The 26,286-nt window shown below is 43.1% G+C and overlaps 1 protein-coding gene across 12 annotated transcripts in view; it reads left to right on the forward strand.

Moving 5' to 3' along the window:
* Positions 1-26,286, forward strand: part of GRAMD1B (GRAM domain containing 1B) — a 193,296-nt gene that overhangs the window by 105,259 nt on the left and 61,751 nt on the right. For 2 of the 12 annotated variants that reach the window (XM_075280031.1, XM_075280035.1), the window contains exon 1: positions 24,667-25,245. The exons of 7 other annotated variants lie outside the window; for them this stretch is intronic. In XM_075280031.1, coding sequence (XP_075136132.1) covers positions 25,202-25,245 — 44 coding nt within the window. In that variant the 5' untranslated portion in view covers positions 24,667-25,201. Of the gene's footprint in view, positions 1-11,981; positions 12,266-12,400; positions 12,495-24,666; positions 25,246-26,286 lie in introns of those variants that run through there. 3 more of the 12 variants (XM_075280034.1, XM_075280032.1, XM_075280039.1) reach the window with 3 other exon arrangements.

Here is a 26,286-nt window from a genome sequence, read left to right on the forward strand (position 1 = left end):
AATTAGCTAAGAGTGTCCTGCTGGCAAGGGCAGTTTAATATAGTATATTAACATAAATTTATAACAGTCGTGAAGCCATGTCATTTACCAGGATAAAAAGTAGCCTATGTGTTAATTGAGGTTACAAACTATCTATGTGCCAAATTTCATCCAAATCCGTTCAGCCGTTTTTGCGTGATCGAGTAACAAACATACAAATTTTCACATTTATAATATTAGTATAGTAGGACAGTGGGGAAAAAAACAGTATTTTGTCAGCCACCAATTGTGCAAGTTCTCCCACTTAAAAAGATGAGAGGCCTGTAATTTTCATCATAGGTAGACCTCAACTATGAGAGACAAATTGAGAAAACAAATCCAGAAAATCACATTGTCTGATTTGGAAAGAATTTATTTGCAAATTATGGTGGAAAATAAATATTTGGTCACCTACAAACAAGCAAGATTTCTGGCTCTCACAGACCTGTAACTTCTTTAAGAGGCTCCTTTGTCCTCCACTCATTACCTGTAGTAATGGTACCCGGGACCACGGAAGTACAGGTAGTCCTCGACTTACGACGTTGATCCGTTCTTGCGCGGCGTCGTAAACCGAATTTCGATGTAAGTCGGAAACCTACCATACCGACGCCGCGTAGGAACGGATCAACGTGATTTAGTGTGCAGCGGCTCGGAACTACCCCCCCCCCCCTTAAAATAAAACCCTGAAACAGAATGTGAAACTTACCGTACGGTGCAGGGTGGGAGGGCGGGCATTCAGGCCTCCTCTTCCTCCGATGTTCCGTCCTCCTCCTCCGGTGCTCGCAAACTGATAATGGCCTGGGCGCATGCGCAGTAGCCGTAATAGAAGCATTATGATACTGCGCATGCGCCCAGGCCATTATCAGTTCGCGAGCGCCGGAGGAAGTGGTCAGGACATCGGAGGAAGAGGAGGCCTGAATGCCCGCCCGCCCACCCTGCACCGTTCGGTAAGTTTCACATTCTGTTTCAGGGTTTTATTTTACAAGCTCACTTGTATCAGCAAGCTGCCAGCTCTCTTCCGATGAGCAAGGACGAGCCTGCTGCAGAACCAGCATTGATTTTCCGCAGGCTAGTCCTTACTAGCTGGGAGTGCTGGCAGTTTTCTGTTACAAGGGAGCTGTCGTAACCACGAAACGTCGTAACCCGACACCGTCGGAACCCGAGGACTACCTGTATTGGAATTTATCACCTCAATTCCAAAAAAGTTGTGACAAGAATGTGTAATTTGGAAATCTGATTTATTCATAATAGAACACAGAACTTGTATCAGAAGTTGGCCTTTTTTCCATTTCATTTGAAAAAATTAACTCAATTAAGATAAGATATTCCTTTAATTCCTTTAATAGTCCCACAATGGGGAAATTTCAGTGATACAGTTTCATAGATGGTACAGTAGTATATAACAAGAGAGAAACACATAGAAGCTCATGGCAGATAGAGAAATCCTAGGAATCATAGCAACTAAAAAAGAAAGAAACACAGACATACTGCAGGATCATTTAGTTCTCTGTGCAGATTGATGTTAATAATAATAATAATAATTATAATAATAATAATAATACAGCCGACTTGGTTGTAGGACACGAGGAGGGGGGTCACAGCATGTGGATATAACAAGCAGAAATTTTGCAGAGGTGGGGGACATAAGCAGCTATCATGATAACATGTGGCAGTTCCTTTGGTAGGTGGTGAGATCTCCTGCTCACAGCTGATAGTTCGGTATCTTGCATCAGCACTATTGTCCTTTTAACCACAAAAAATGCCCCAAATGTCCTTCATCACAAGCCCTCCTCCTCCTCCTTACCACAGTGTTCTACTGCCCCAAGGAAGTCAGAGACCATCCAGGTATACATGGTGCTGCTCTCTTGCCAAGCTTCCATAACTCCTGGGGTAGGTGGGTGATGGTAGGTTCCCAGGTTGTAACAGTGTCCCACGTGTCCACAGTAATAGAAAGAAATACCAGTCAGCTGTAGCATCTTCACACATCAGCAATTGACGCCAGAAATCATCTCCTTGAACGAAGAAGTCCGCATTTCCATGTAGGTTTCTCTTCCATGCCGCATGTTGAGCCATGCTGTCCTAGCTGGGGGGATGGTAACAGGCACATGTGGAAACCAGCTGAATCAGGTCTTGAGTCCATGCTTTACAATGGAAACAAAAGGAACAAAAAACTCCACAGGGTCTTCCATTCGATTTATAGTTGCTAAATTCATAGTGCTAGATTGCTTGGTTACCGGATTCTTGAAGATATAGAGAAAAAGAGTGAAAAACGAAAGAAAAAGTTTGCTCCCAGCTTGGAGCACTGCATCAAAGGCAGCCAGCCTCTCAGGGGGCGGCGCCAAAAAAAAAAAAAAAAACATTACAAAGTGAAGGCAGCAACACATCTAAAAAAAAAAAAAAAAAAAAAGTTGGGACGGCCATTTCTACCATTGTTTGGCATACCCTCTTCCTTTTACAACAGTCTGTAAACATGTTATCCCATTCTTATCCGATTCTAGCTACTCAACAGTCCTGGCTTTTTTGTTTCATAATGTATCAAATGTTTTCTATTGGTGAAAGATCTGGACTACTGGCCCTGGACATTTCTTCAGCAAAGCCATGCTGTTGTGATGGATGGAGTATGTAGATTAGCATTGTCTTACTGAAATATGCAAGAGCCCTTAGATGGCAGCATATGTTGTTCTAAAACCTTTATATACTGCTCAGAATTTATAGTGCCTTTCAAGATGTGTAAGCTGCTCCTGCCCTAGGCACTAATGCATCCCTATACTGTCAGAGGTGCAGGTTTTTGTATTTTTCACTGATGCTAACAAGCTGGATGGTTCCTCTCTTCTTGAATCTTCAGGACACAGCGCTCGTGTTTTTCATAAAGACTTTCAAATTTTGATTCATCTGAACAAAGAACAGTTTTCCATTTTGCCTCAGTCCATTTTAAATAAGGTTTGGCCCAGAAAAGGTGACGTCTCTGGACTATGTTGACATAGCTGCTTCTTTGCATGATTCAGCTTTAACTTGTAGTTGTAGACTATACAGTGAACTGTGTTCATAGACAAATGATTCAAATGATTTCTGGAAGTATTCTTCAGCCCATGCAGAGATCTGCATTACTAATTTATGCTTGTTTTTAATGCAGTGCTGTAGGGCCTGTAGATCATTAGCATCCCATATTGATCGTCAGCTTTGTCCATTGGACACAAGGATTTCTCCAGATTTTCTGAATCTTTATAAAGGGGTATTCCCACGTCGCATACTCACCAGTCTTCACTGCTGTAAAATCTTCTTTCTTCCTGGTTTCATGCGTCATTTGGTGGGCGGGGTTTCACATGCAACCTGCCATTTAGCTCCACCCCCAAATTAGCATGTAGCTCCATCCAACGCATAGCGTGATCCTATGGGGCGGCTGAAGGGTCTGTGATGTCATCAAAGGTCCTCAAAAACACTATATGCACAATATTGGACTATGAAGTACAGGCAGGAGCAACTCCATTCTGTGTTACATACAGAGACTGCCTGTCTCTGCCATAATGAACACAATTGAATTAGCTAGCCTGTTAACTGGGAGAACAGAAGACGAGTTCAGAAATGAAAGCAGCTCCTCTCCCCTATCTGAGTGCAGGAAGCTAGTTCACGTGATGTAGACACAGGAATAGCTAGAAACACAGGCTTGCTCCCGTGCACTTAGCCCCTCCTCCCTCCCCCCTGAGAGCAGGCAGATACATCACTTGACTTTTGAGCAGATAAGTCAAGGGCTGTGTCAACAATGAATTGAATAAAGTAAGATAATGGACAAACAAAGCAGTTTTGCTGAAGCAGTGTATTTAGGAAAAGTCTTAAATTCACATTAACAAGCAGTATAGATAGGATCCTTGTGATGGGACAACCCCTTTAAAGTGGTTGTCCAAGATAGAGTAAGAATTAACCCCTAAACTAGACCCCTCCCCACCTAAGTTCTAATTTACTTCAATTTAAAAAAATCCCCATCAATACTTACCAGCTTTCCTATGTCCAGAAACAGCTCCTCCCCTCTTCCTCTCTGCTAGCAGAGGATGAAATAGCTTAGCTAGCGGGACGGGGGAGGAGCTAGTAGTGGGTGGGATATCTAGCTGGAGAGATTGGGAGGAGGTTGGGAGGAGCTAGTAATGGGCGGGATAGGTTAGCTAGCGATATGGGGAGGGGTTAGTGGGTGGGATAGCTTAGCTAGGGAGACAGGGGGGTGGAATGGAGTGAGAGAAGAGGGGGGGCTGAGTGAGATGGAACTAGTGCAGAAGTTGAAGAGGAAGCTGCACATCTGGAAGTTACACCTGTAAACAAATGCAGAGGATGCAGCAGCAACCAGATACACCGAGAAATCACTGCTAAAGGTATATGGGTATATTTATTAATCCATCACTAGCACTAACAGACCTTTCTTAAAAATAATAATAATAATAATAATAATTCTGCCTGGAAAACCCCTTTAAGTACTTTTTTTTTATGAAGAAAATTTTTGTTCCACAATTTTAACATGTTGGGGAAAAAAAAGCATCCTGCTTGATCTTGCCACTGATTGCATGTCCAATTCAGTCACAGGCATGATGGAGTCTACGGGACGTGAGAGAGCATTACTTGGGCTCATTTATCTGGACCAAATCTGCAAGAGACAACCGCAGCTCTGCTTCAGCTTTCCGCTGTGGGAAGCCGGAGGGCCAGAAAATGAAGAGGAGTCCGATGTGGTTAGAGAGCAGTTATTCTCATCTAGGGAGCGATTTGCTGAGATGGGAATAACCCTTTAACTATCACATGACTGTGTTCACCTGAGTTCTACAGTTCTTAAAATACAGATGACACATCTGGTGTGGGAAAACTCTGTCATAGAGATTAAAGTCGTCGCCTGATACTATATGGAAAAGTAGCTGCAGACTTTCCATCTGGATTTGTGGGCAGAAAACTCACAGTGGAATACAGTTGCAGCAAAGTGGATAAAATTTTAACAAATCTCATCTACAGGATGCAGAAAACTTCCCTGCTTAAGATTTATTTATATCCGGTTTACGCAGTGCCGCAGAATATTTTGTTGCTATATATAACTGAAAAATTAAGAGAAAATTGTTGATGACTTTTGTTTACAGCAAAGGAGATTTTAGCTAGTGGTCATTTCATGATGGATAGTTATTGTCACAGAGCAGTGAGACACTTCATGCCTCATACCTCTGTGACATCACAGTTCAGGCAATGAATATGCTGGCTGTTCAGCACACCGCTTATTTTCAGCCACTGTGTGATGTGTCTCCTGCCTCTATACACTATATTTACTGGTGCCACAGTGTCTGTGGACCCTTCTGCCCTACAACCTGGCATTTATGTCTGACCACACACTGAGGTACAACTTCCACAAATCTTCTCCCTGCATTAAGAAAGCGATTCTAATGAAGATGCATAGAAGGCGTCATCTTCCTGGCACCTGCTCTGCCCTAATTATCTGCACTTCCCTGGTGCTTGAAATGAGTCAGCTTTGCCCGAGGCGCCGCACTGTAAACCCAGTTGCTGAGTCTGTGAATAGATGTGGTGACACGTTGCTTCTGTGTCTCAACCTAGTGTCACCTTTTTAGATGCTGACACAGAATGGTCGGAGCTGCTTGTTCCATATTTCCAATAGAAATGTAGACGTAGCCTGGCACAGTGCCAAGGTGACCTGGTCACTTAACTGTGTGACCACATCATTGTCCATGGCACTGCGATAGCAGAGCAGAAGACGCAGAGAATGTGATGCTTACTAGGAGTGACAGCTCAGCAGTGTCACCTGACAGAGATTGCACAGACTTGATTGGCTGTGATCAGTCATCTGACACAGGGAACAGATGGTCAGATGCCCTACGTTCACAACTCCTGTGTCCTATATTTATCTTCTTTTCTTACACATATTACAGGTCAGATAGTCTCACAGTCAGACTTACACTCACCAGCTTCTTAAGATATTGCACAGAGGTGTTCTGCATGTCCATCGTAGTTTCATACCAGAGCTGAGGTTGTCATCTTATAGACATCAATGTAACTCATAACTCCTAAGTCTTTTTCTGTTGAAGACATAGTGTCATATTTTGAGCCGAATCCTTCTCTCGGTCTGCCTGCTTGTGAAATGTTCTGCAGTAAGTCTTTAATAGATATATACAGTCCTATGAAAAAGTTTGGGCACCCCTATTAATCTTAATCATTTTTAGTTCTAAATATTTTGGTATTTGCAACAGCCATTTCAGTTTGATATATCTAATAACTGATGGACACAGTAATATTTCAGGATTGAAATTAGGTTTATTGTACTAACAGAAAATGCGCAATATGCATTAAACCAAAATTTAACCGGTGCAAAAGTATGGGCACCCTTATCACTTTATTGATTTGAATACTCCTAACTACTTTTTACTGACTTACTGAAGCACAAAATTGGTTTTGTAACCTCAGTGAGCTTTGAACTTCATAGCCAGGTGTATCCAATCATGAGAAAAGGAGAGTTGGCAGGTATGATATGCCTGTAATTTCATATTCAACTGGATTGTGTTGGTAATTTGTTTATAGTTTTTTACTTTAATGTATAACTGGCTACACAAAGAGAAGTTTGTTTTTCGTTTTTTTTACACAATGGACCTTAAGGTCAAGAACACGGGGACATGGACGCTGATTTTGACAGCGGATTTCACGGCCAAATCAGCGTCCATACAATGTATCCCTATGTGAACTACTCACTTTTTTTTTTCTACTAGCTCGCTAGCAGAAAAAGAAGCGACATGACCTATCTTTCGGGCGGAAGCCGATGAGCCGCGGCTTCCGCCCAGCCGCAGCGCCCTCCATGTCGGCTCATTCATTTGAGCTGACAGCGGAGGTGAAAGCCGCGACCGCGATGGTCGCAGCGGGAGCAGTTCACAAAGTGTGGACATTGTATGGACGCTGATTTGGCCGCAAAATCTGCTGTCAAAATCAGCGTCCATGTCCCCGTGTGAACTAGCCCTTAGGTTTTTTGTTGTAGTTTTTCAAAGCCAAATCCAGATATGGATCACAAAACCTTCATCACACATGCAAAGTTCATGATTGCATCACACAACTGTTTTGCCTTTCAGAAGACACAAGAGACTCCTTATAAGACAAACCTTATAATAATAATAAGAAATTTTATTTATATAGCGCCAGCATATTCCGCAGCGCTGTACAAACCATATTCATAACATATTCAGTAGGGTCCATAGCTCTGTACTGTCAGAGGGGATGTTGTTTAGAGCCCAGTGATGACTCCCCCAGTGCCTCCTGACAGTACTCGTCCATATACTAGTACTGAAGGGGGTGTTCCATACCGCTAAGCGTTATTGCTTGGTGGTAAGGAACATCCCCTTTGACAGTACAGAGCTATGGACTCTACTGTCAGGAGGGGCTTCCCTCACAGACTGTCAGAAATGCCCTTCTGACACTGAAGAGCTACGGTAACGGCACCGATGGCTATTTACCAGCAGCACATAATGGGAAAGCCGAACTCAGCGCACTGTCGGCTTTCTAGCGGTATACATGAGTCCCCCTGCGAACATCCGGTTGACGCATGCGCAAGAAAACTTCTGGTTCCTTAATGAATTAACCAGGGCTGGGTATGTACTTCAGGTATGGTCCTCGGGTTACGACGAGCCTGCTGCAGAACCTAATTTGCTGAATGCTATACAGTGTATAGCATTTGGCAAATAAAGGCTGATTGTGTAGGAGGCTCGTCCTTGCTACGAGCAGGTAAGTATGCTGTTACCAGTTGACTTTTTCTCATTGAAATGAATAGACCAGCGTTGATTGGCCAGTGATTTGGCCAATCAACGCTGGTTCTGCCAGAGGCTCGTCTGAGGAGGCGGAGTCTAACATCGGACTATTCATTCCAATGAGAAAAACTCTTGCCTGCCCGTAGCAAGGACGTGCCTGCTGCAGAATCAGTGTTCATTTGCCGAATGCTATACATATATATAGCATTCGGCAAATGAATATATATATACTGTATAGCATTCAGCAAATGAGGTTCTGCAGCAGGCTCGTCGTAACCACGAAACAGTATGCCTATACCACTGCTAGACATGGCAAACTCTCAAAACCGGAAAGAGATCTTCGACCGGAAATAGGAAGGGCGGGACATAATCCTTTGTTATTGTTGTCAAAGGGGGACTCATGTATATAAAACTGCAGGTGCCCGAGAACATAAAAGGTCCTCTTTAAGGGGTCATTCAAATGGAAGAAAACGGTGAGGAATTTGGTGTGGAATTTCAGCGCTGCAAGAAAAGGAACATACTGATATTCCACACAAAATTCCTCACCACTTTCCTCCGTGTGAAACCGCGCGGTTTTTGCCTCCCATTCACTTCTATTGCTTTCTTCAGGCGGAAAATGCCTGAAGAAAGGTCATGTCGCTTCTTTTTCTCTGCTAGCAGAAAAAAAAAAAAAAAGAAGCTAGCAGTCTACATAGACTAACATTGTATGGAGGAGGATTATACCGTGGATTCCACTGTCAAAATCCTCATCGTGTCCCCGTGTGAACTAGCCCTAATGATTATTTATTTTCTTTATTATAGCGCCATTAACTCCATGGTGCTGTACATTTGTGAGGGGGTTTACGTGAAAACAGATAATTAACTAGATAACTAACCTGATAAAAGTTGAAAAGAGAACTCTGCCTGCAAAGTTTTTTTTACACTGCCTAAATCCTGTAGTTTGACTTCCTAGTCTGTTTGCACTGTTTTAGGGGATTTTTACATCACATTTTTGATCATCAGTTTAATTGATCAGTTTTACATACACAAAAACACAGTGCGATAAACAAATTAAAATGGGTGGAAACAGTTGACCATCTGTATACATACGGTAATTGTCATGCGCACAACTAAGTACTCAGGCCTAGGCTCTCCGATACTCCATTTCATTGATCATAGAACAGTCTTATCCTGCTCCGTGACATCAGAACGGAACTTCAAAGGGGAATGGAAGGCTCACAGATGTCATCACCTACATTTTTGTATTATAGAAATTGATCAGTTTTTATTTGACATTGGCTCAGTTTAAGCAGATTGTCATCAGATTCCATCCGTTTTTAGCACCAGGTTTTTTGGGTATTTTTTAATCTGTAAAACAGATCAGTTTGTGATGCGAACTGCCACTGACACACAATATTAGTGAATCTACTCTATAGCGTTTTTGTGCTGTTTTTGCTCACTTTTTGTGCATTTTTTTAGTTCATAGTTTGTATCAATTGGAGCATGCCCTAGGTATGTTTTTCTTTAATGAAGGCTGAATAATATTATTTTCCCAAAAATACCACCACAAAAAATGCTAAATTTTTTATTTTTTTATTTTTTTTTTTTAAGTGTTTCATGGCATCTTGTACTAGCACTAAAAAAATCCAAACTTTATGTCTGTAACGAAACATATGGTTAATATAACTCCGTTAGGCTGTATTGAGATCCCATTTTTTATATCCGTCTAGAAAATCTTTTTAGAGGGGGTTGTCCGAGATAAATTAAAAATTTACCATTAATCTAAAGCCCTGTATATAGTTCCTGTGCTACCTCCCCTGCACAGTTATTGGTGCAAAAGCGCCAGGGATGGTGGGAGGGGATACAAATTTTTAGTGCGTTTGCCTCATTGTATTCGATTGTAATCGAATACCTCGAACGGCCTGATATTCGATCGAATATCAATTCGATCGAATGCCTTTTGCTCATCTCTAAACACTAACAGACCTTTTTTTAAAAAATATTTTTGCCTGGAAAACCCCTTTAAGGCCGGTTGAAGACAACCATGGGTCGTGTTCAGTGTGCTATTTGTGTATTCCATGGATAGCACACCGACCCATTCATTTCAATGGGCCCGTACACACGACTGTGAACTTCATGGCCCCGTGTGTGGACCGACAGTCCAGGCTGTAAAATAAGAACGGGTCCTATTTTTTGGACCGTGCTTCTGTGGCTCCTATTCATTTAATGAGAGAAGCTGCGGAAACATAGCTGGGGTCCCCCTTGCATGGTCGTCTGTAACCGGCCTTACCCTAAGGTCCCATATAGCAAGACTCAGCAAAAAATCGCTGCGGAAATGCTTCACAGTTTTTTCACAGAAACTCAGCAGAGTTTCCCTCTTTCTGTCTCTATTATACCTGTATGGAAAATGGCAGCGTTCCGTATGTATAACTGACATACTGAGATTGTCAAAAACGCAGCTTTTCCGCTGTGGATTTTTTCTGCAATGTGTGGATGGGATTTCCCAGTACCCCATCCACTTTGCAGGTAACATAAACCTCAGCAGTCAAAATACTGTATTTATGACTTTATACGTCCGGGAAGTGGTTGCCTTGTTCTGACAGGACGTACTGATACATCCAGTCAGAACACAGCAGCTGCACGGAGATCGTGCAGTTACTGAAGCTGGGAGCTGTAACTTCAGCCGGAGCTCCCACAGAGATGGCAGGGAAGGTTTATTCCCTTCCCTGCCATCTCGATCGCTGTGAATACAGCGCTCAATGAGAGCTGTATACACGGCTATGGGCACCACCATGATGCGGCCGCCCTCTGACCCAGCGGCCATGTGATCTGCCGGGAGCAGCGTCTTGCAAGAGCTGCTGGGTCCTACAGGACCCAGATCAGCTCTGTATACTGTGTATACAGCATGCAGGAGGCTGTATTCCTCCTGCAACTGAGGCTAAATGTACCAGCCTCAGTTGCAGGGGAAATCAGCCTCTGTAACAAAAAAAAAAGTGATCAGATGTCCCCAAAGGTCTCTTATCACCTTATGGGGACACAATCTGGAAAAAAAAAAAAAAAGTTTTTAAAAATTTTAAATAAAATAATAAAAAAATAATACGCTAATAAAACGCCGTTATTAAAGGTTATAGCCCCACCCCCGACGACACCATACAAAATAAAAATTACCGTAACGGAGAGGAAAAACTATTTTATAAAGTTTTTCAGTGACACTTTGTGTTATTAAATAAAAAAAAAATAAATTGAAAACCAGACACAATTTCCCTCCTATTATGTTTATATTTTCCTAGATATAATTTTTTAAAAAAAACATATGAAAATAAAAACAACATAAAAATAAAGCCCTATGTGTCCCTGAAAAAAAGATGCAAAAATTAGTTGACTGAGACATACGAGAAAAATGTTACAGCCCTCAAAACCGCACATACAAAATAAACCTAAAATGTGTCTGGTCCTGGACCACAAATTGGCCCGGTACTGAAGTGGTTAAGGATGCAAATGTATAGATTTAAATGTTAAGAAGAAAAAAAAAATTTTTTGGACAAAAAATAGCCAAAATCGTAGTAGACCATACTTTTTGTGTCTGTCTAAAACAAAATCAAACGGATCTATTTTTTATAGCGTAAACTGATAACTTTTAGTTTAGTTTTCATCTGATGAGAACAATGGCCGACGTGTCACCAGATGAGACCTAGCATGAGAACACTGGTAGCGGTGCGATGTCATTAGTCACAACATGAGCACCCTGACTGAGCTGTGATGTCATGACACTTAGTATTATTACATTGGCAACACATGAAGCATTAGCTGAGGTGTGACATCATGAGAACATAACAGGAGTATGTTAGTGGAAGTGTGACGTCATGAGCTACAGCAGGAGAACACAGCTGTGACATCATGACACTGAATGTAAAATATCTCTCTGACTGAGATTTCTTGACGGTTTCCATGTGTGGCAGTAAATCAAAGTCTTTTTTTTTTTTAGCGGCCGATGTAAAAGATCCTGCACAACAGGAAAGACGAAAAAAGTCGCTTGTGCTGCGGTGTGTGCGGTACCGCTAAGTATAGGGAGCAGACGGTATTTTCAGGCTGACTGACTGGACGTGTCCCGGTAATTAGTGCGCGCCATAGGGAGGGCACAGCCCCTGCACTCCACACCGGGGACCCGGGAAACTTCTTGCCCCTACTCTGAGGACCCCCCTCTGCTCCCCCCACTCAGAATCCGTGTCTGGCAGGAATGCCAATTGTGCCTGTGTTTCCCACATCTCTCTCCATTCTGCACATGCTCAGGCGAGACTGTCAGCAGTAGCAGCAGCAGCAGCAGAGCCGTGTTCTCCAGCACTGGTGGCAGAGAGAGGACAAGAGGGGACATATACATTACCAAGCAGGCCTGTCAGTCGCCTCGTCCAATATGTCCTGGACTACAGACAGCACTGAGGGGGCAGGCTGCAATGTGCCCAGGGATTTAGCCATCCTGCACTAATGAAAGGGTTCAGGCTTGTCTGGTAAGCAGAGTCTCTGCTCCTTCCCCACACCTTGCACCTTTAGCACCTTGCCCCCTCCCCCTCCATAGTATGCCCCCTCTCATGGTTTGGCTATGGGCTGAGGGAAGTTGGCTTGTGATTCCTCGTTCTCTGCAGCACTTCCTGCCAGACTGCAGCTGTCAGGAGCATCTCCATGGACTGAAGAGCCGCACTGTGCCCAGCTCCTGGGAGGACGCACCATGGCTTGCAGGTTTTTCATGCTCCGTGCCCTCCAAGTAATGTGTTAGATTAGTCCTAGTTCAGACAGCTTCAGGAGCCGCACCGCTACCTAGTAGTTTACCATAGTTTGTTGAAGTCTCAGGGGCAGCCTCCTGGATTGTGCCCACTCCTGTGTAGCCCTCTGCATGTGCCCTCTATGTGATGCAGTACATTGCTGAACTCCATGTGCCAGCGCTGAACATTCAGGCCAGGTTCACACAGGGCAGGTTTTGCACTTTTAAAACATAACAATTTGCACAAGTTTAATTGTCCTCATTGTATGTCTCCACTAAATAATATTCAGGCTAAACTGCAGCAAGGCTGCCCTGTGTGAACACGGCCTGCCCCTGCATGTGCCCTTGTATGACACATCAGGTGCCACCACAAAACCTCCACCCCATCCTCTTCCCTTTTGTTGAAAGTTCTTATTTCTCTGACATGAAAGAGAAAAGTTAACTTTTGCTTTCCATTATGACCCATCTCCCCTTTTGTAAGTCTTCCTTCCCGTTCCTGCAAATTTAATGATGATTTAACCCCATGTGTGCCCCCCTCCCCCATCCAAGGGGTTAAGTCCATCCACTTTTTGTTATGGGCCATATCTCCCCCTGTCTGCAGTTTTCCCATGTCTGCCTTGTCGCTTACAATGTCTGTTATCACTGCCTAATAAAACAGCGTTCCATTAATACAGCACACAATAAAGGGACATGGGGCCATAAGGCGGACGTGTTCGCAGCTACATATTTCATTCCAGATAGCCAATAGCCCCTGTCATTATGTACTTTGACCTTGAGGTAAGTGGGAAGCTTTCTAGTTTCTGGACTCATGTGAGTATACTCTGACCTTTCCCCTTTTATCACACCATTTCGATAACTTTGGAAGTTTATAGGTTGTAGACCTCCTATGGAGTCTGGGACGGCTATGCCATGTAAAATGTATGGTGAGAAGTGAGAGAGCAGGGAGACTGTCGGATGCCATCTGTAGACGGAGCCTATAATCCTCTTAACATTTATCCTGCTTCCTTTCCACCCCTCCCTCAGACCTCCAGGATTAATATCTTCTCTCAGCCCCCCTATTTTCCTGGCTTTTACGTGTTAACTCTGCCTTGCCATTGCTACAGAAGACCGGCCATACCCCATATCACGCGATTTTATTATTTTCCTCCACCATCAAGATTGTCAACACAAATTAATAATTCTGCAATAACAATGCAACTTGTAACCAGCAGACGGGACTTTGTAAATGTTACCCCTTCTAGTGATGCTTTATCTTCCTTCAAGAAATTAGTTGAGGGATTATAAGGCATTAGTTTGTGTTTGAGATTATGCCCATTGTACCCCCCTCCAGGACAATTAACAAGCCGGTATTTAACAGTAACCACATTGGCCCTCATTACATCATGCTGGACTGGCTAAAAGGTCCTGCCCCATCGGGCTATCCTCTCCGAGCACTATCTGATCCTGCAGACTGCCCATCACATTGTGCAGATACATTGCAGCAAAGTCACATAGGTACCTGCATATAAAGGTGTGGACCTGTCCTCTGCACAGCTTTGTGTGCTAGAACTACATTTCTGCTTTAAGTATGTTGTACAGATTAAGATAATGCAGAAGATTATCCTGCAGTCCTATGTAAAAGCACATAATGCTGTCACCATGAACAACTCTGCCCCGCTTTATTGGAATTATGTTCTGTAGTTTGCTTACCTTGTAATATTTCTCTTTCCAGTGCTGCTATATATGACCCTTCTATAATACTGGCGTTTTATTCTTGAATTACTGCTTAGTTTGTACTGAGATTATACTGCGCAGTGTCCATAGATTGTGGTTTTTCTGTGGCGAAACTATAATTGTCGAGTATTTATATGATTCATCTCCCTGTGGTCAGAATGCATAGTGTGTTATATATACTGTGTGCCGTCACATCCCATCCTGCTAAAACGTCCGCCCCCCCCCCATTCATTGTATACGTCTGCTGAGTGCTCCTGTGGTTATAAGATTCACTTTATTGGTCTGTTTTGTTTTATTTATTCTTAATCTCAAATTTTGCATTGCTGTAGATACATAGGTGTGTGTATGTATGTATATATATATATATATATATATATATATATATATATATATGTGATAGGTTAACTGTCTTGTCTCTGAGTCTGTAGAGCCTGATACAGACCTGACACTACGAATGGCTCCATTTTCTGTATTGAATAGTAGTACCCATACATATGGTTGTATTGATGTGGACTGTAGGTCGTCTGCCGCCTTTGCCTTGTTGTATGTGTAGTAGTTAAACATTGCTGTCTGTATCATTATACTCAGTGTAACGTAACATTTGGTTGCAGTGTAATCTTCCTATAGGTGTTTTGGTTTCTAAATGTGGCAAAAAGTCTTTTATTTTATATAGCAGAGCCCGTCATCAAAGCAGCTTTAATCCATTAAATAGATCGAAACACACATTATATGTATAGTGACAAAAACAAAACAATTGCCTAGAATGATATTCCCACGCTTGTATCCTGAGGTTAATGCATTGACCATGCGCAGGCCTTCCCTTCAGGCTTTTCTGTCTTTGCCCTATCATTAGGTTCTGTTCACATCTAGTTTTTGACTACATCAGGGCTATATATTGATGGTACTCCTCAGTGTATACCTTGATGTGTCATCCATTCACCCGTCTATTGTCAAGAACAGAGGTTGCGGTAAAATCTGTGCAGGCAGTTTTATATTTTGGGAAAAGGTTTCATTCGTATTAATATGTATGAGACTTTTCCCCGCACCTAAAGCAGTTTTCTGGTCCCAAATGATATTCTGTAGGATTCCTAAACCCGGACACCACTTAGATCAGCTGTTTCTGCAGCCTCCAGGCCTTGACAGCTGGCACAATGTATGGGGATCGTATGCAGGCATCTTCTATACAAGTAGTAAGAGCAGAACCTCATTTCCCTGTAACCTCCACTATACAGTGAATAGGACTGCAGTGCTGCATCTACGAGAGTCAATTCTGGGTTTTTGTTGTAGAGAATCAGTCTGGACATAATTATAAGTCTAGGGGATCCCTCATTGTATTAAAAGAAGTCTATTACCTCCCCCAAACATATTCATTTATCATTAGGTTACAGTGAGAAACAGCATACCTTTGTAATATTTTGTCAAGTTTGTAGAATTGGAAAAAAATGTCTTTGAAGTGTTATGGAAGTAAGGTAGTTGGAGCACTACTTAGGGGAGGATCGTCACTTCCCTGGAGCACTGCTCTTGCCACTCGGACCCCTACCATCATCTGTCTGCTCTCTCCTGTGCAGTGGGAGTTGATCTTCCCAATGTTATGACTTCACCCATCCTGCTTTAGCAGCAAGAACAAAGACCCCAGGGCTGAAGGTCCGCCCTCAGTGCACCAACTGCCTAATTTGCATAAGACTTTAAAGATGCTCCAAATTCACAAACGTGACATATGTAACAATGGTATGATGTTTATCACTATAATATGCTCTGTAACCTGATGATGACAGAGGGGAGAGGTAATAGACTAACTATAAATTATCAAGGCGACATAAATGTAAAAAAGCACTACTCTAAGGCTGAGTTCACACAGAGTTTTTTGGTCAGGATTTTGAGGCCGAATACACGTCAAAATCCTGACCAAAAAGATGGCTCCCATTGAAATCAATGGGAGCCGGACAGGTCTTTTTGCCGGAAGCCTTTTGTTCCGGCTCCCAGGAAAAAGAACGGACATGCTCTTTCTTCAGGCGGCTTCACCTCATGAATCGGCCTGAAAACACTCCCTCCTCCCGACTAGGCCCATTCATTGGGCCTAATCCGAAGCGGAATGCTACCCGTTTTTTGGTCCGGAAACTGAGGCGGCCTCCGCGTCAGTTTCTGGACCAAAAAACCCTGTGTGCACTCAGCCTAAAGGATCTAATGTCACATATGGAATGAAGTTCTTTTCATTATTTGCACACCCAACACTAGTGTGCCGTTAAACTGTGAAGACCTGTTTATTTTACTAAAGCTCAATTTGCAAAATGAAAAGCTTTCTGATAATACCCCATTATAGTCTATAGGGACCATGGGTCATCATTTGTGTACATTATGTGCTACATCTGGCACTTCCATGAGTTTCCCTGTGCTGCTCTGGTTGCAGATGTGAACCCAGCCTTAGGCCAGTTGCTGATCACCATGCTGCAACCGGCCTGCCTTGATTTAAAAGCATGGGCTGCAAACAGGGGAAATGGTGATGTCTGTGTGTGCCACTTGTGCATGGGCTGCGCTTCCTTGGCTCCTATTCACTAAATGAATAGGAGCCACGGAAGCGCAGGCTGCAATATAGGATAGGAATAGGATCTGTCCTATCTAATGCGGCCCGGACTGTTGGCCCACACACGGGACCGTGAAAATCACCGTCATGTGTATGGGCCCTTAGAAAAGAATGGGTTAGTGTGCTATCCTTGAAACACACGGATAGCACACTGACGCACACTACGGTTGTTTGTAAGGGACCTAAGGTCCAATTCAAGTGGCCATAATGCGTGACCCCACGTAGCGAAAGTGCATCACTTTTTTTTTCTGCAGTGTTTTCATTGAGTTTTTGCTGCTTTTATCTCTGCTTTTTTTCTTCTCCTATGAAATCTCCACGGAAAAAGCTTGCGATTCTGCAGCAAAATTTACATGCTGCGTTTTAAAAAAAATGCACACTTTTATAAAAAGAAGCTTTCCCGTAGTTCTCTTTTTTTCCCCACAATATGTGGATAAGATTAACCAAAATCTCATTCACCTTGCTGGTACTGCAAAATGCAGAGAGTTTTATTTACTGCAAATTACAAACTTCTCTTTGGCTTAAAAAAAATTCTCAAAAATGTTAAGAGGAATGTTTTTTACTGTTCAAGAAAAAAAATGAGTGTGACCTCTGTTCTGATAAGTGTCTGTATATTGTACCTTTCTTCACTGTAAAGAAGAAGGGTTTACAATGGTTTCCAGTGACAGAGTATAATATTGTGCAGTATATGTTGTGTCTTATGTATGTCACTGTATGGCTATACAGTAGTAGCTGTAGATAGTATATGGCGGGGGAAACCTCCAACCTAAATGAGCTTTGAACAGAGCTTTAGTTTTCAGCCATTTAAATGTTAAGGCCCAGACCATTGGTTATATTACACACTCAATCTGGACAAATTTTTAGTGACAAAGAAAATGAGGACAAATGAGACATCATTTATACGTGCAATCTCCTGTGACCTCTCCAAGTAATACCCAGTTGTTGTACTGCACAGGTGCTGCCATATAAAGGTATCTCCAGCTCTGAGTCTCCCAGCATCTTCTGGCAGGAGACAGCTACTCTTGAAGTTTTGGGGGAAACTGCATCAATGTAGCCCTGCAAACACAGTTTGCACATGGATTCTTACTGCGGGTGCCTCCTGTAATTTAACCGCTAAGGGATTGGGCCTCATACAGAACATGTTGTTCAGTCTGCAGGCAGCAAATTATAGAGCAGGAGAAGCTGAGTAGATTCATGTAGAAAAATATTCAATATAAGCTGTCATGTAATGTTTTAACTCTGATGATTCTTGGGTTTGTAATCCAGCAGGTGGCCTCACCCCCCGTTCACATCTGCGTTGGTATTCCGTGCGGGGGAGTCCGCATTGGGACACCCTGAATGGAATACCAAATGCAAATGCAAGCGCTGTGCAATAAAAGCACACGGACCCTATAGAATATAATGGGGTTCGTGTGCTTGGCGCGCACTGCCCGCACGAATCATGCGGACAGGAAAGTAGAATGTGAACTACTTTCGTGTCCGGATAATCCCTGCGGCAAGCATACGGACCCCATTATAGTCTATGGGGATCCTTGTGCTTTTACTGCACAGCGCTTGCAATTGCGTTTGGTATTCCGTTCGGGGAGTCCCTATGCGGATTCCCGCGCACGGAATACCAACGCAGATGTGAACGAAGGGTCAGTGATTGACAGTCCTCCATGTATGCCTATGCACACAGAGATGGCTGTCAGTCACCACTCAACAACTAAGCCCAGAATGAGCTGAGATATTAATGAATAAATGACATCTTATACTGAATCTATTTCCACAAAACTATTGATCAATCTGCTCAGCTATTCCTGCTCTATAGCATGTTGCCTGCAGATTATACTGTATTTGTGTATTCTCGGTTTGTCCCTTGAGATTTGCCGCATGTCCTGAAGAATTGCATTCAATGGTCCATTGCAGTAAATTACTGTAGCAGCCGAACAGCAAATAAAATGGCGCTTCAGAAGTACTACAGTGTACAGCTGACTTACCCCACTACTACCACAGTACCTAACCTCCGTGAAAAACATCTGCCTTGGTCTGTTCAAGTCCTCATAATAATCATGTCAATAAGTATTCACATGATAAATCACACAACTATTATGAAATCCATGTATGTCTATGCGTCTGTTTATATGGCTCTATCTATGTCCATTTTGACAGACAAAGATAGAGCATGTCAGTTACTGTTGGCGGTTACTGGTCGCCCTTCCTGGCACCAGACACCTACATCTAACTCTTTTATGCCTGATGAAGGGCAGCCATACCAGAAACATTGCCATACCAGAAAAGCCTTTGTATCCAAGAATTTTTTTTTTTACTTCTCAGGCTAGGTTCACATCTGCGTTGGAGTCTCCGTAGTTTCCATCTAAAATCAGCGGAGAGGTAAGTCCTGCACTGAGGACCTTTCTCTCAGCTGGTTTAAGTATTAAATTAGGGAAGCCTGGCAGACCCCATTATAGTTTATGGAGTCCGCAGGTAACCACTTTTTTAGCAGCCGGGCTCTCCTTCTTGCAGGTTCCCATGCAGACCCGAACGTCAGAGAGGTGAGCACTAGTGTGAACCTGGCATAAAAGTGGCTGTATTGAAATTCCTGCACTTGATATAATAAAAAGCAAGCACTTTATAAATCACTCGGAGTGCTGTCCGACCTTTATTTTACACAGTTTATATTGTTGGCTGTGAAAAATAGTCTGTCAAAAATCTGACGTGTGAATAGAGCCTTTCACTGACATTGTTGAAAAACATTACAAAACGACATATTGTCATATGACTGTTTTCACGGTCATGTGTATACAGCCTAAGTCTATGTTCACAACTGCATTATTTCCATTCTGCTGCCTTATAGGATCAAAACAATGAAAATAATTGAAGTACTGTATCCTTTGCAGTATGGACACGGATCGTGTTTCCATTATGGGACAAAATAGTGCTGTATGCAGGCCTCTAGTCCTTTATGTTCAGTGAAATCTGCAACAGAAGGTCCTTACAAATGTGAACATAGGCTAAAACTGCCCCATCACAATTCATGGTGGAAGACACAGACAGCGAGACAACGGAGGGCCCCTGTTCAAGGACAGTATTCAGGCCCCTCGCTTACCTTTTTATGTTACTCCACCAGTAAGTGTGAGCCATGGAATTGAAGTCTCTTGCATCTGTCTAATAGACATTACTAGTTGCTTGGCAGTGTGCTCCCTTACCTTAGAGTATAGCTGCATAAATGGTCTGTCCATCCATTTGGAGAAGGCTGAAAACACAGCATGCTCTAGTAACAGTGTTTCTTGGCCATTCACATTTGCGAAGTTGACTCCATTGCAGTGTCAACATGAAATCAGTTTTTTATTATCGGCAAGGGCTTTCAATACAGTAAGACAGTAGGTGAGAGTAGAAACTGTTAGGGCTCGTTCACACGGGCAAAGAGGGGGCAGATTTTGGCGCTGAATCCATGTCCGAATCCGCCTCCTCACAATAGAGGTCTTTGCAGACCGCTAGCTTCCTTTTTTCCGTGAGGGGTATGTTCCCGCTCACAGAAAAAAGAAGCGAGCTGCCCTTTCTTCAGGCGGATTCCGCCTTGTCGTAGCACCCTCCGGACTAGGCCCATTCATTTGAGCCTACTCCGGAGCGGGAGGCCGCGACTGTCGGATGTGCGGCAGGTGCAATTTGGTCCTATTCTGAAGCGGCTTCCTGCGTCAAAATCATGACCAAAATACACCATCCTGTCTCCTGTGTGAACTAGCCCTTAAGATGGGTGGCATGATGGCAGTAGTACTATTGAAGTTTATAAGCCTGCCTGAAGAGTCTTCAAGGTCTTCTTGAAACTTGTGATTATGTGGTCTTATGTGTCTTGCTAGTGAGTTCCGTATGGGGGATGCTCAAAAGAAGTCTTGTGTGAAGAGCAAAAAGGTGTTGGAGGTCTTGAGAGGATCAGAGGTTATGTGTGGGTAGGTGGTAGAGGATTACATCAAAAATTTATGGAAGGGGAGAGATTGAGGATGGTCATGTTTGTCAGTTGTAATATTTTGAACTCTATTTGCTTGGCGATGGATAGCCAGTAATGGGGTTTGCAGAGAGGAGAGGCTGATGAAAAATGGAGGAAGAGATCGATTAAGCAAGAGTCAAAGTTTAAGGTGGACAGGAGAGAGGGTTAGAGCATTTGCTGGGAGGTCCATGGAGAAGGGGGTTACAGTAGTCTAAGTGGGAGATTGTGAGGACATGGACTAGCATTTTTGTAGTTTCAGAGGTGAAAAAGGAGCCGATAGGAGATCCTGAAAGCTTGGATGTGAGGCTTGAAGTATAGGATAGAATTGAAGGTTACCCCAAGGCTATCGACTTCTGGGACTGGGGTAAGGGTGGCACTATTAATTTTGATAGGTGAGTGGGGAGAACATGATGAACCCCATTGTTCCATGTTGAGTGTGAAAAAGTGAGAGGAGAGGACGGAGGCTTCAGCTGCCAGACATTGTGGAACTCCGGAAACAGAGTGGTCTTGTCTGGGCCAGTAACAGTACTCCAACAAAAGATGTATCTCTCTGGCGCAAACGTTACCACTACATTTACAGTATTGAAAACCATGGGACTCTTTAGAGTTTTCCAAGGCAGAGGGTGTAGATGGAGGACAGTAGTGGTCCCAGGACAGAACCTTGTGGGTTAACCTATAGAAAAGCACGGTGAGGAGGTGATGTGTGAGTGGGAGATTCTGAATGTGCAGAGGGTGAGGTGAACAAGCAGCTTCATAAGGGATCATTCATATTTACTAAACAAATATACTGTACATGATCCCTAAGGATACAAACACAAAACACTAACAACTAAGTACATAGTGCAAGTAAATATAGAAATTCATATATGAATGAACTCTAGAGGCACAAATGGTCTGCACAAATGTATACATTTGAAGCAGTTTGTGGAGGGTTAAATATTGATGACCTGGCCTTAGGATAGGCTATCAGTATCTGATTGGTGGCGATCTGACATCTGGGAACCCTATAACTGATTGAAGACTGTTGACTGTAGCTTTGGTGGGATGAGCACTGCATCCGTGCCGAACATGGCAAAGAGACTGCTCTTTGTTTTGCAGATAATCCCTATTCACATGAATGTACTGAGCTGCAGATAGGTCATGTGACTAATAAATATGACTTCACTGGAAGCAGCTGATCAGTGGGGGTCCCTGGTGTCAAAACCCTCACCAATCAGATATCTTAAGGGTGCATTTACACGGAGGAAAATGGTGAGGAATTTAGTGTGGAATTTCATCGCTGAAATTCCACACTAAATTCCTCACCATTTTCCTCTGTGTGAATGGATCCTAAGGGATAGGTCATTGATATGGAAGTTCTGGGGAAAAAACAAAACACTTTAATCAGTAAATGTATATAAGAATAGTGAAATTGACCCCAAGTTGGCTAGTCAGAGCTGACAAACTATACTACTAGTATTATGGAAAACTCCTTGAATAAAGTGCAATGTGTGCAAAGATCTCTAGTTCATTATCAACTGTTACATGCCAAACGAAGCCTAAGAATCTGAGTTATATAGAGATTTACTATGGTACTCGTATTATACCTACTTGTGCCTCCAATTTCAAAGTGGAAGCATAAAAAGTTTTTTTTTTCTCAGACGTCATGGCATAATGTACCCAATGGTGTATTACAAAGGTATTTTCTCCTAGAAGATTAGGCTAAGGCCCCACATTACTGGATCAGAGCATTTTTAGCTGCAGTGGGAAAAAAACGCTGCATTTTACAGTACCAACAAAGTGAATGAGATTTTATTATTCTCCTCCATAAAGTTATTGACTGGAGCTTCAAAATGAGAGAATTATTTATAGAATTATTAATATTATATAATGAATTAGATGTATAGTATGTTATATATTTACTGTCCTAGGAATTCAATCATTCTCTTGAATTCTAGGATCTTTACTGCTTCTGAGTGCTTGTCAGCCATTTATGAAGGAGTCAGAGTTGGTGAATTGGCCTGCCGACTCCAAAACCCAGGAAATATTTCTACTTGTTTTTTGACTGACTTTTCAATGGAGACTCCTGATGGAGCCTTTGATGCAGATGTGAGCATTAACCTATGGTAGTACACAGAATACATAAAGCACTATCGTAGGAACCCGCAGGGAGTACCCTTGCCACTATACAGGCCTTAGCTGTACGCTCGCTTCACACCTGCTCTGCTGTAGCCACTCTTTTGGTCTGTCATTGAGTTTCTGCCACACAGAGCGCCAGAGACTCTGATACAGATGTGAATTTAGCTTAAATAAAATTATTAATTATTATTATATTAATTTTTATTTATGTAGTGCCCACATATTCTGCAGCACTGCGGTTCTTGTACAAGCAAAATCAGACATTGTAGAATAACAAATGAATTGTCATATTAAAGGGAGTCAGCAGGAATATTGGTAACAGACAAATGACAGCACCTTGTAGAACTGCTTTCCAAAGATGCCTTTCTCATTCTGCATTGCAGATCCGTTTTCATTCACATTGGTGTTTAATTCTTATGCAAACTAGCTGAGGGCTTTAGCAGTGTTTCTGCTGCTGCTGTGACTTTACTTTCCAATTTAGATCTGTGGACAAAATGGGAGATGTCACTAAAGTAATGGGTGGTGGAGCTGGGCAGGAGCTGGGGCGATTGTCTAGAGCAGAGAATGAAGCCCCAGCAGCAGCAGAAACATCCTTAAAGACCTTCTCAGTTAATTTACACAAGAATAAAATTCCAATTTTCATGTCGCCGAGCGGGATGGGATTAAAGACATTTTGACCAATTGACAAGGCTCAAGAAGGGACACATCTTTAGCAAGAATTTCCAGACTCATCTGTGCTGCCGTATACCATATAGAACCTATAACATATAACCGTATCACATCTTGTATCCAGGATAGACATCTTTGTCTACCCTACATGGTACTGTCATTATTTTGATCTTGATTTCCTTGCTGACAGACTCCCTTTTCACAGTAGTAGTGAGGACCCTGCTCACAAGAGCTTATGCTTGTGAGCAAATAAGTGAAAGTGCTCGCTTGGTACAATGGGTCAGCCATGGCATTACATAAATAAAGCAGAGAAGGCAAGTAGTGGCATAAATAAAGATCCAGAAGGTACAGCATGGTTTGGGTGGGTCTTATTACACAGTATAATCTGGTTTCCCATGTTTCATTGCCCCAGGTGATTTATTTAGCAGTTTATTTATTGAAAGGTAGCATTTGTGGTAAGAAGTCTGAAGGCCATGTGTGGGCCAGCTGTGGCGCTGGTAATGCTGGAATGCAGATTCAGGGTGGAAAGCTGCCATCAAGAGATGCTTTGTAAGCGTCTGGAGTAACATAGGGTAGACTTTGTAAGGGACAGATGGTCAGTGTTTCACATTATACTGTGAGCCTGCTGAAGCCTTAGATAAAAGCTCCATAAGTGTAGTGATCACATTCATCTATGGCTTCTCTTGTCACTTCTCTTTGTGACACTTACTGCCATGGGTCTGCTGGAGTGGCACAAATGGCATTGTGTTTATATAATATTGCACCTCAAGATTTTGCTTTACTACAAAAGTCAAGGAGAAGGGATTTCTTTGTACATTTTATTTTTGTAAGTGACACCCCAAGTCACATTGTCCTTTCACCTCATATGTCAGTGTCTCATTTTCCTGTCCCTCTGTGTCTTTGTCCTGTCCCCCCAATTGTCATTTGGACATATGCTAAAGGTAAAACATTGCACTGGACTCTGTATGACTAACCTGAGACATGAGGAGTCAATGAATGTAACTGCATCCACAGCAAACTCTTGTTGTTATACCGGGGAAGCAGATGCATATTTTATTCTTGATATTTTCTGCAGTAGTTATTTTGGAACTTAATTGGTATCTTGCAATCTTGAGTTTTCTGACATTTTGGTGACCCGTGTGTGCGGCTCATCCAGAGGATTAGATGGTGGTAAATACTGCATTGACAGTCACTCCTACTCAGGCCAGGCATTATATTGCTGCATTTAGATGCACAGGTGTGAGGTCATGTGACAAGCTGGCATCAGCGAGGGTGGCAGCAGGATGGTGGCACTGCATCCAAGGAGCCGTAACTGAACTAGATCGGCCTGATGAAGAACAAAAATAGGGAATCTAGAAGGGAAGAGTGTAAATGACAGGCAAGAAGGCAGCACAGGAGCAGCTGTGAGTCAGGGAGGAGGGGTGGTCCATGAATGACTGTTCCCTCCCATCGTACAGACTCAGCTTCAGGAGGGTGACAGAGAAACAGCTGAAATAAAAGGCTTCCCTTCTTTTATCAGAGCAGCCTGATAAGACCCCCTTGTATAGGTGGAGGGGGCACTGAGATGGATTTGGAGGTGAGTAGCCCTCCTGCCCGCTCGCTGTCTTCCCTGCCCCCTGCTGTTTTTTCTGCATGAATGAATGGATCAAGCAATGATGCTGGCTCATCCTCTCATGGCTGCCAGGTTAGTGCTGCTGAGGCTTCTGTGTGTTTTATGTGGCTCTCAGTTTGTTTGTGTCTGTGACCTTGCAGTGATGTGTATGCACAGTACAGATCTGTCTCTTCCACCTCCCCACATTATGGAGGGGGGGGGGGGTATATTGAGCAATGCTCGGTGCATGCTATGGGACCATCTCTGCATTGTGACACATTTTGCTGCGGACTTATTGCTGTCCCCTCTTCATGCTGTGCTAGGAATGGTGCTCAGACAAAAGGCTGCGGCTGCTCCCACCCTGAGAGATGCTTAAATTACCAATGCGTCATCCTGGGTATCTCTGCAGTATGTGGAAGTCTACAAGGTGCCTGTGTCCAGCACATGTGCTGTGTACTGCAGGTGTGCAAATATGTTCTGTCATCAGCTGGGACTTGTGCGGCTTGGCTGTGTATGCCTCTCGCTGTACATCAGGCCGCGCACACTTGAAGGGTGTTGTCTGTTCTTTTTGTGTCTAGTTTGGCTGTGTGATTGTGAAGTTGTGTTGGCCAGTGTTTGTATGCTCGGTAAGTTTCACACTCCCTAAGGAACAAGCAGGTGGATGGAACAGCCGGGGCCTTATGTCCTTCCCTGTTATTAAAATATCTCCTGAGCATTGGGCTTGAACTCACCCCAGAAGGTAGGTTATCACAGGACGAGACACCATAATAGTATGGGCCGCAGCAAAGCAGCAGCAGATTTCTAGAAAGTGTGCCTGTTTCTAATAAGCCAAGGAGATCATTGCTGCCCTTATGTACTTATTGATATGGATACAATGGGAAATCGAATCCATTCTGATGCATGGAGACGGTGCACCTTTTGTGTCGCGCAACTCGGGACCGAAAATATTCATCATTCAATGTCTGAACCGTAAGATACAGCAAGTATTTTTCGGAATGAATATCCAGCAAATCTAGTGGGGTACTAGAGAGTGAGGAAACATGGGGTACAGGCTTCAGAGAAACGGACTAGTCCAGGCCTACCAGCAGGATGCATGGGAGCATAGTGTGATCTGGAAGTTTATAGCATGGGAAG

Source organism: Leptodactylus fuscus, chromosome 6, assembly GCF_031893055.1.
Source record: "Leptodactylus fuscus isolate aLepFus1 chromosome 6, aLepFus1.hap2, whole genome shotgun sequence".
Taxonomy (NCBI): domain Eukaryota; kingdom Metazoa; phylum Chordata; class Amphibia; order Anura; family Leptodactylidae; genus Leptodactylus; species Leptodactylus fuscus.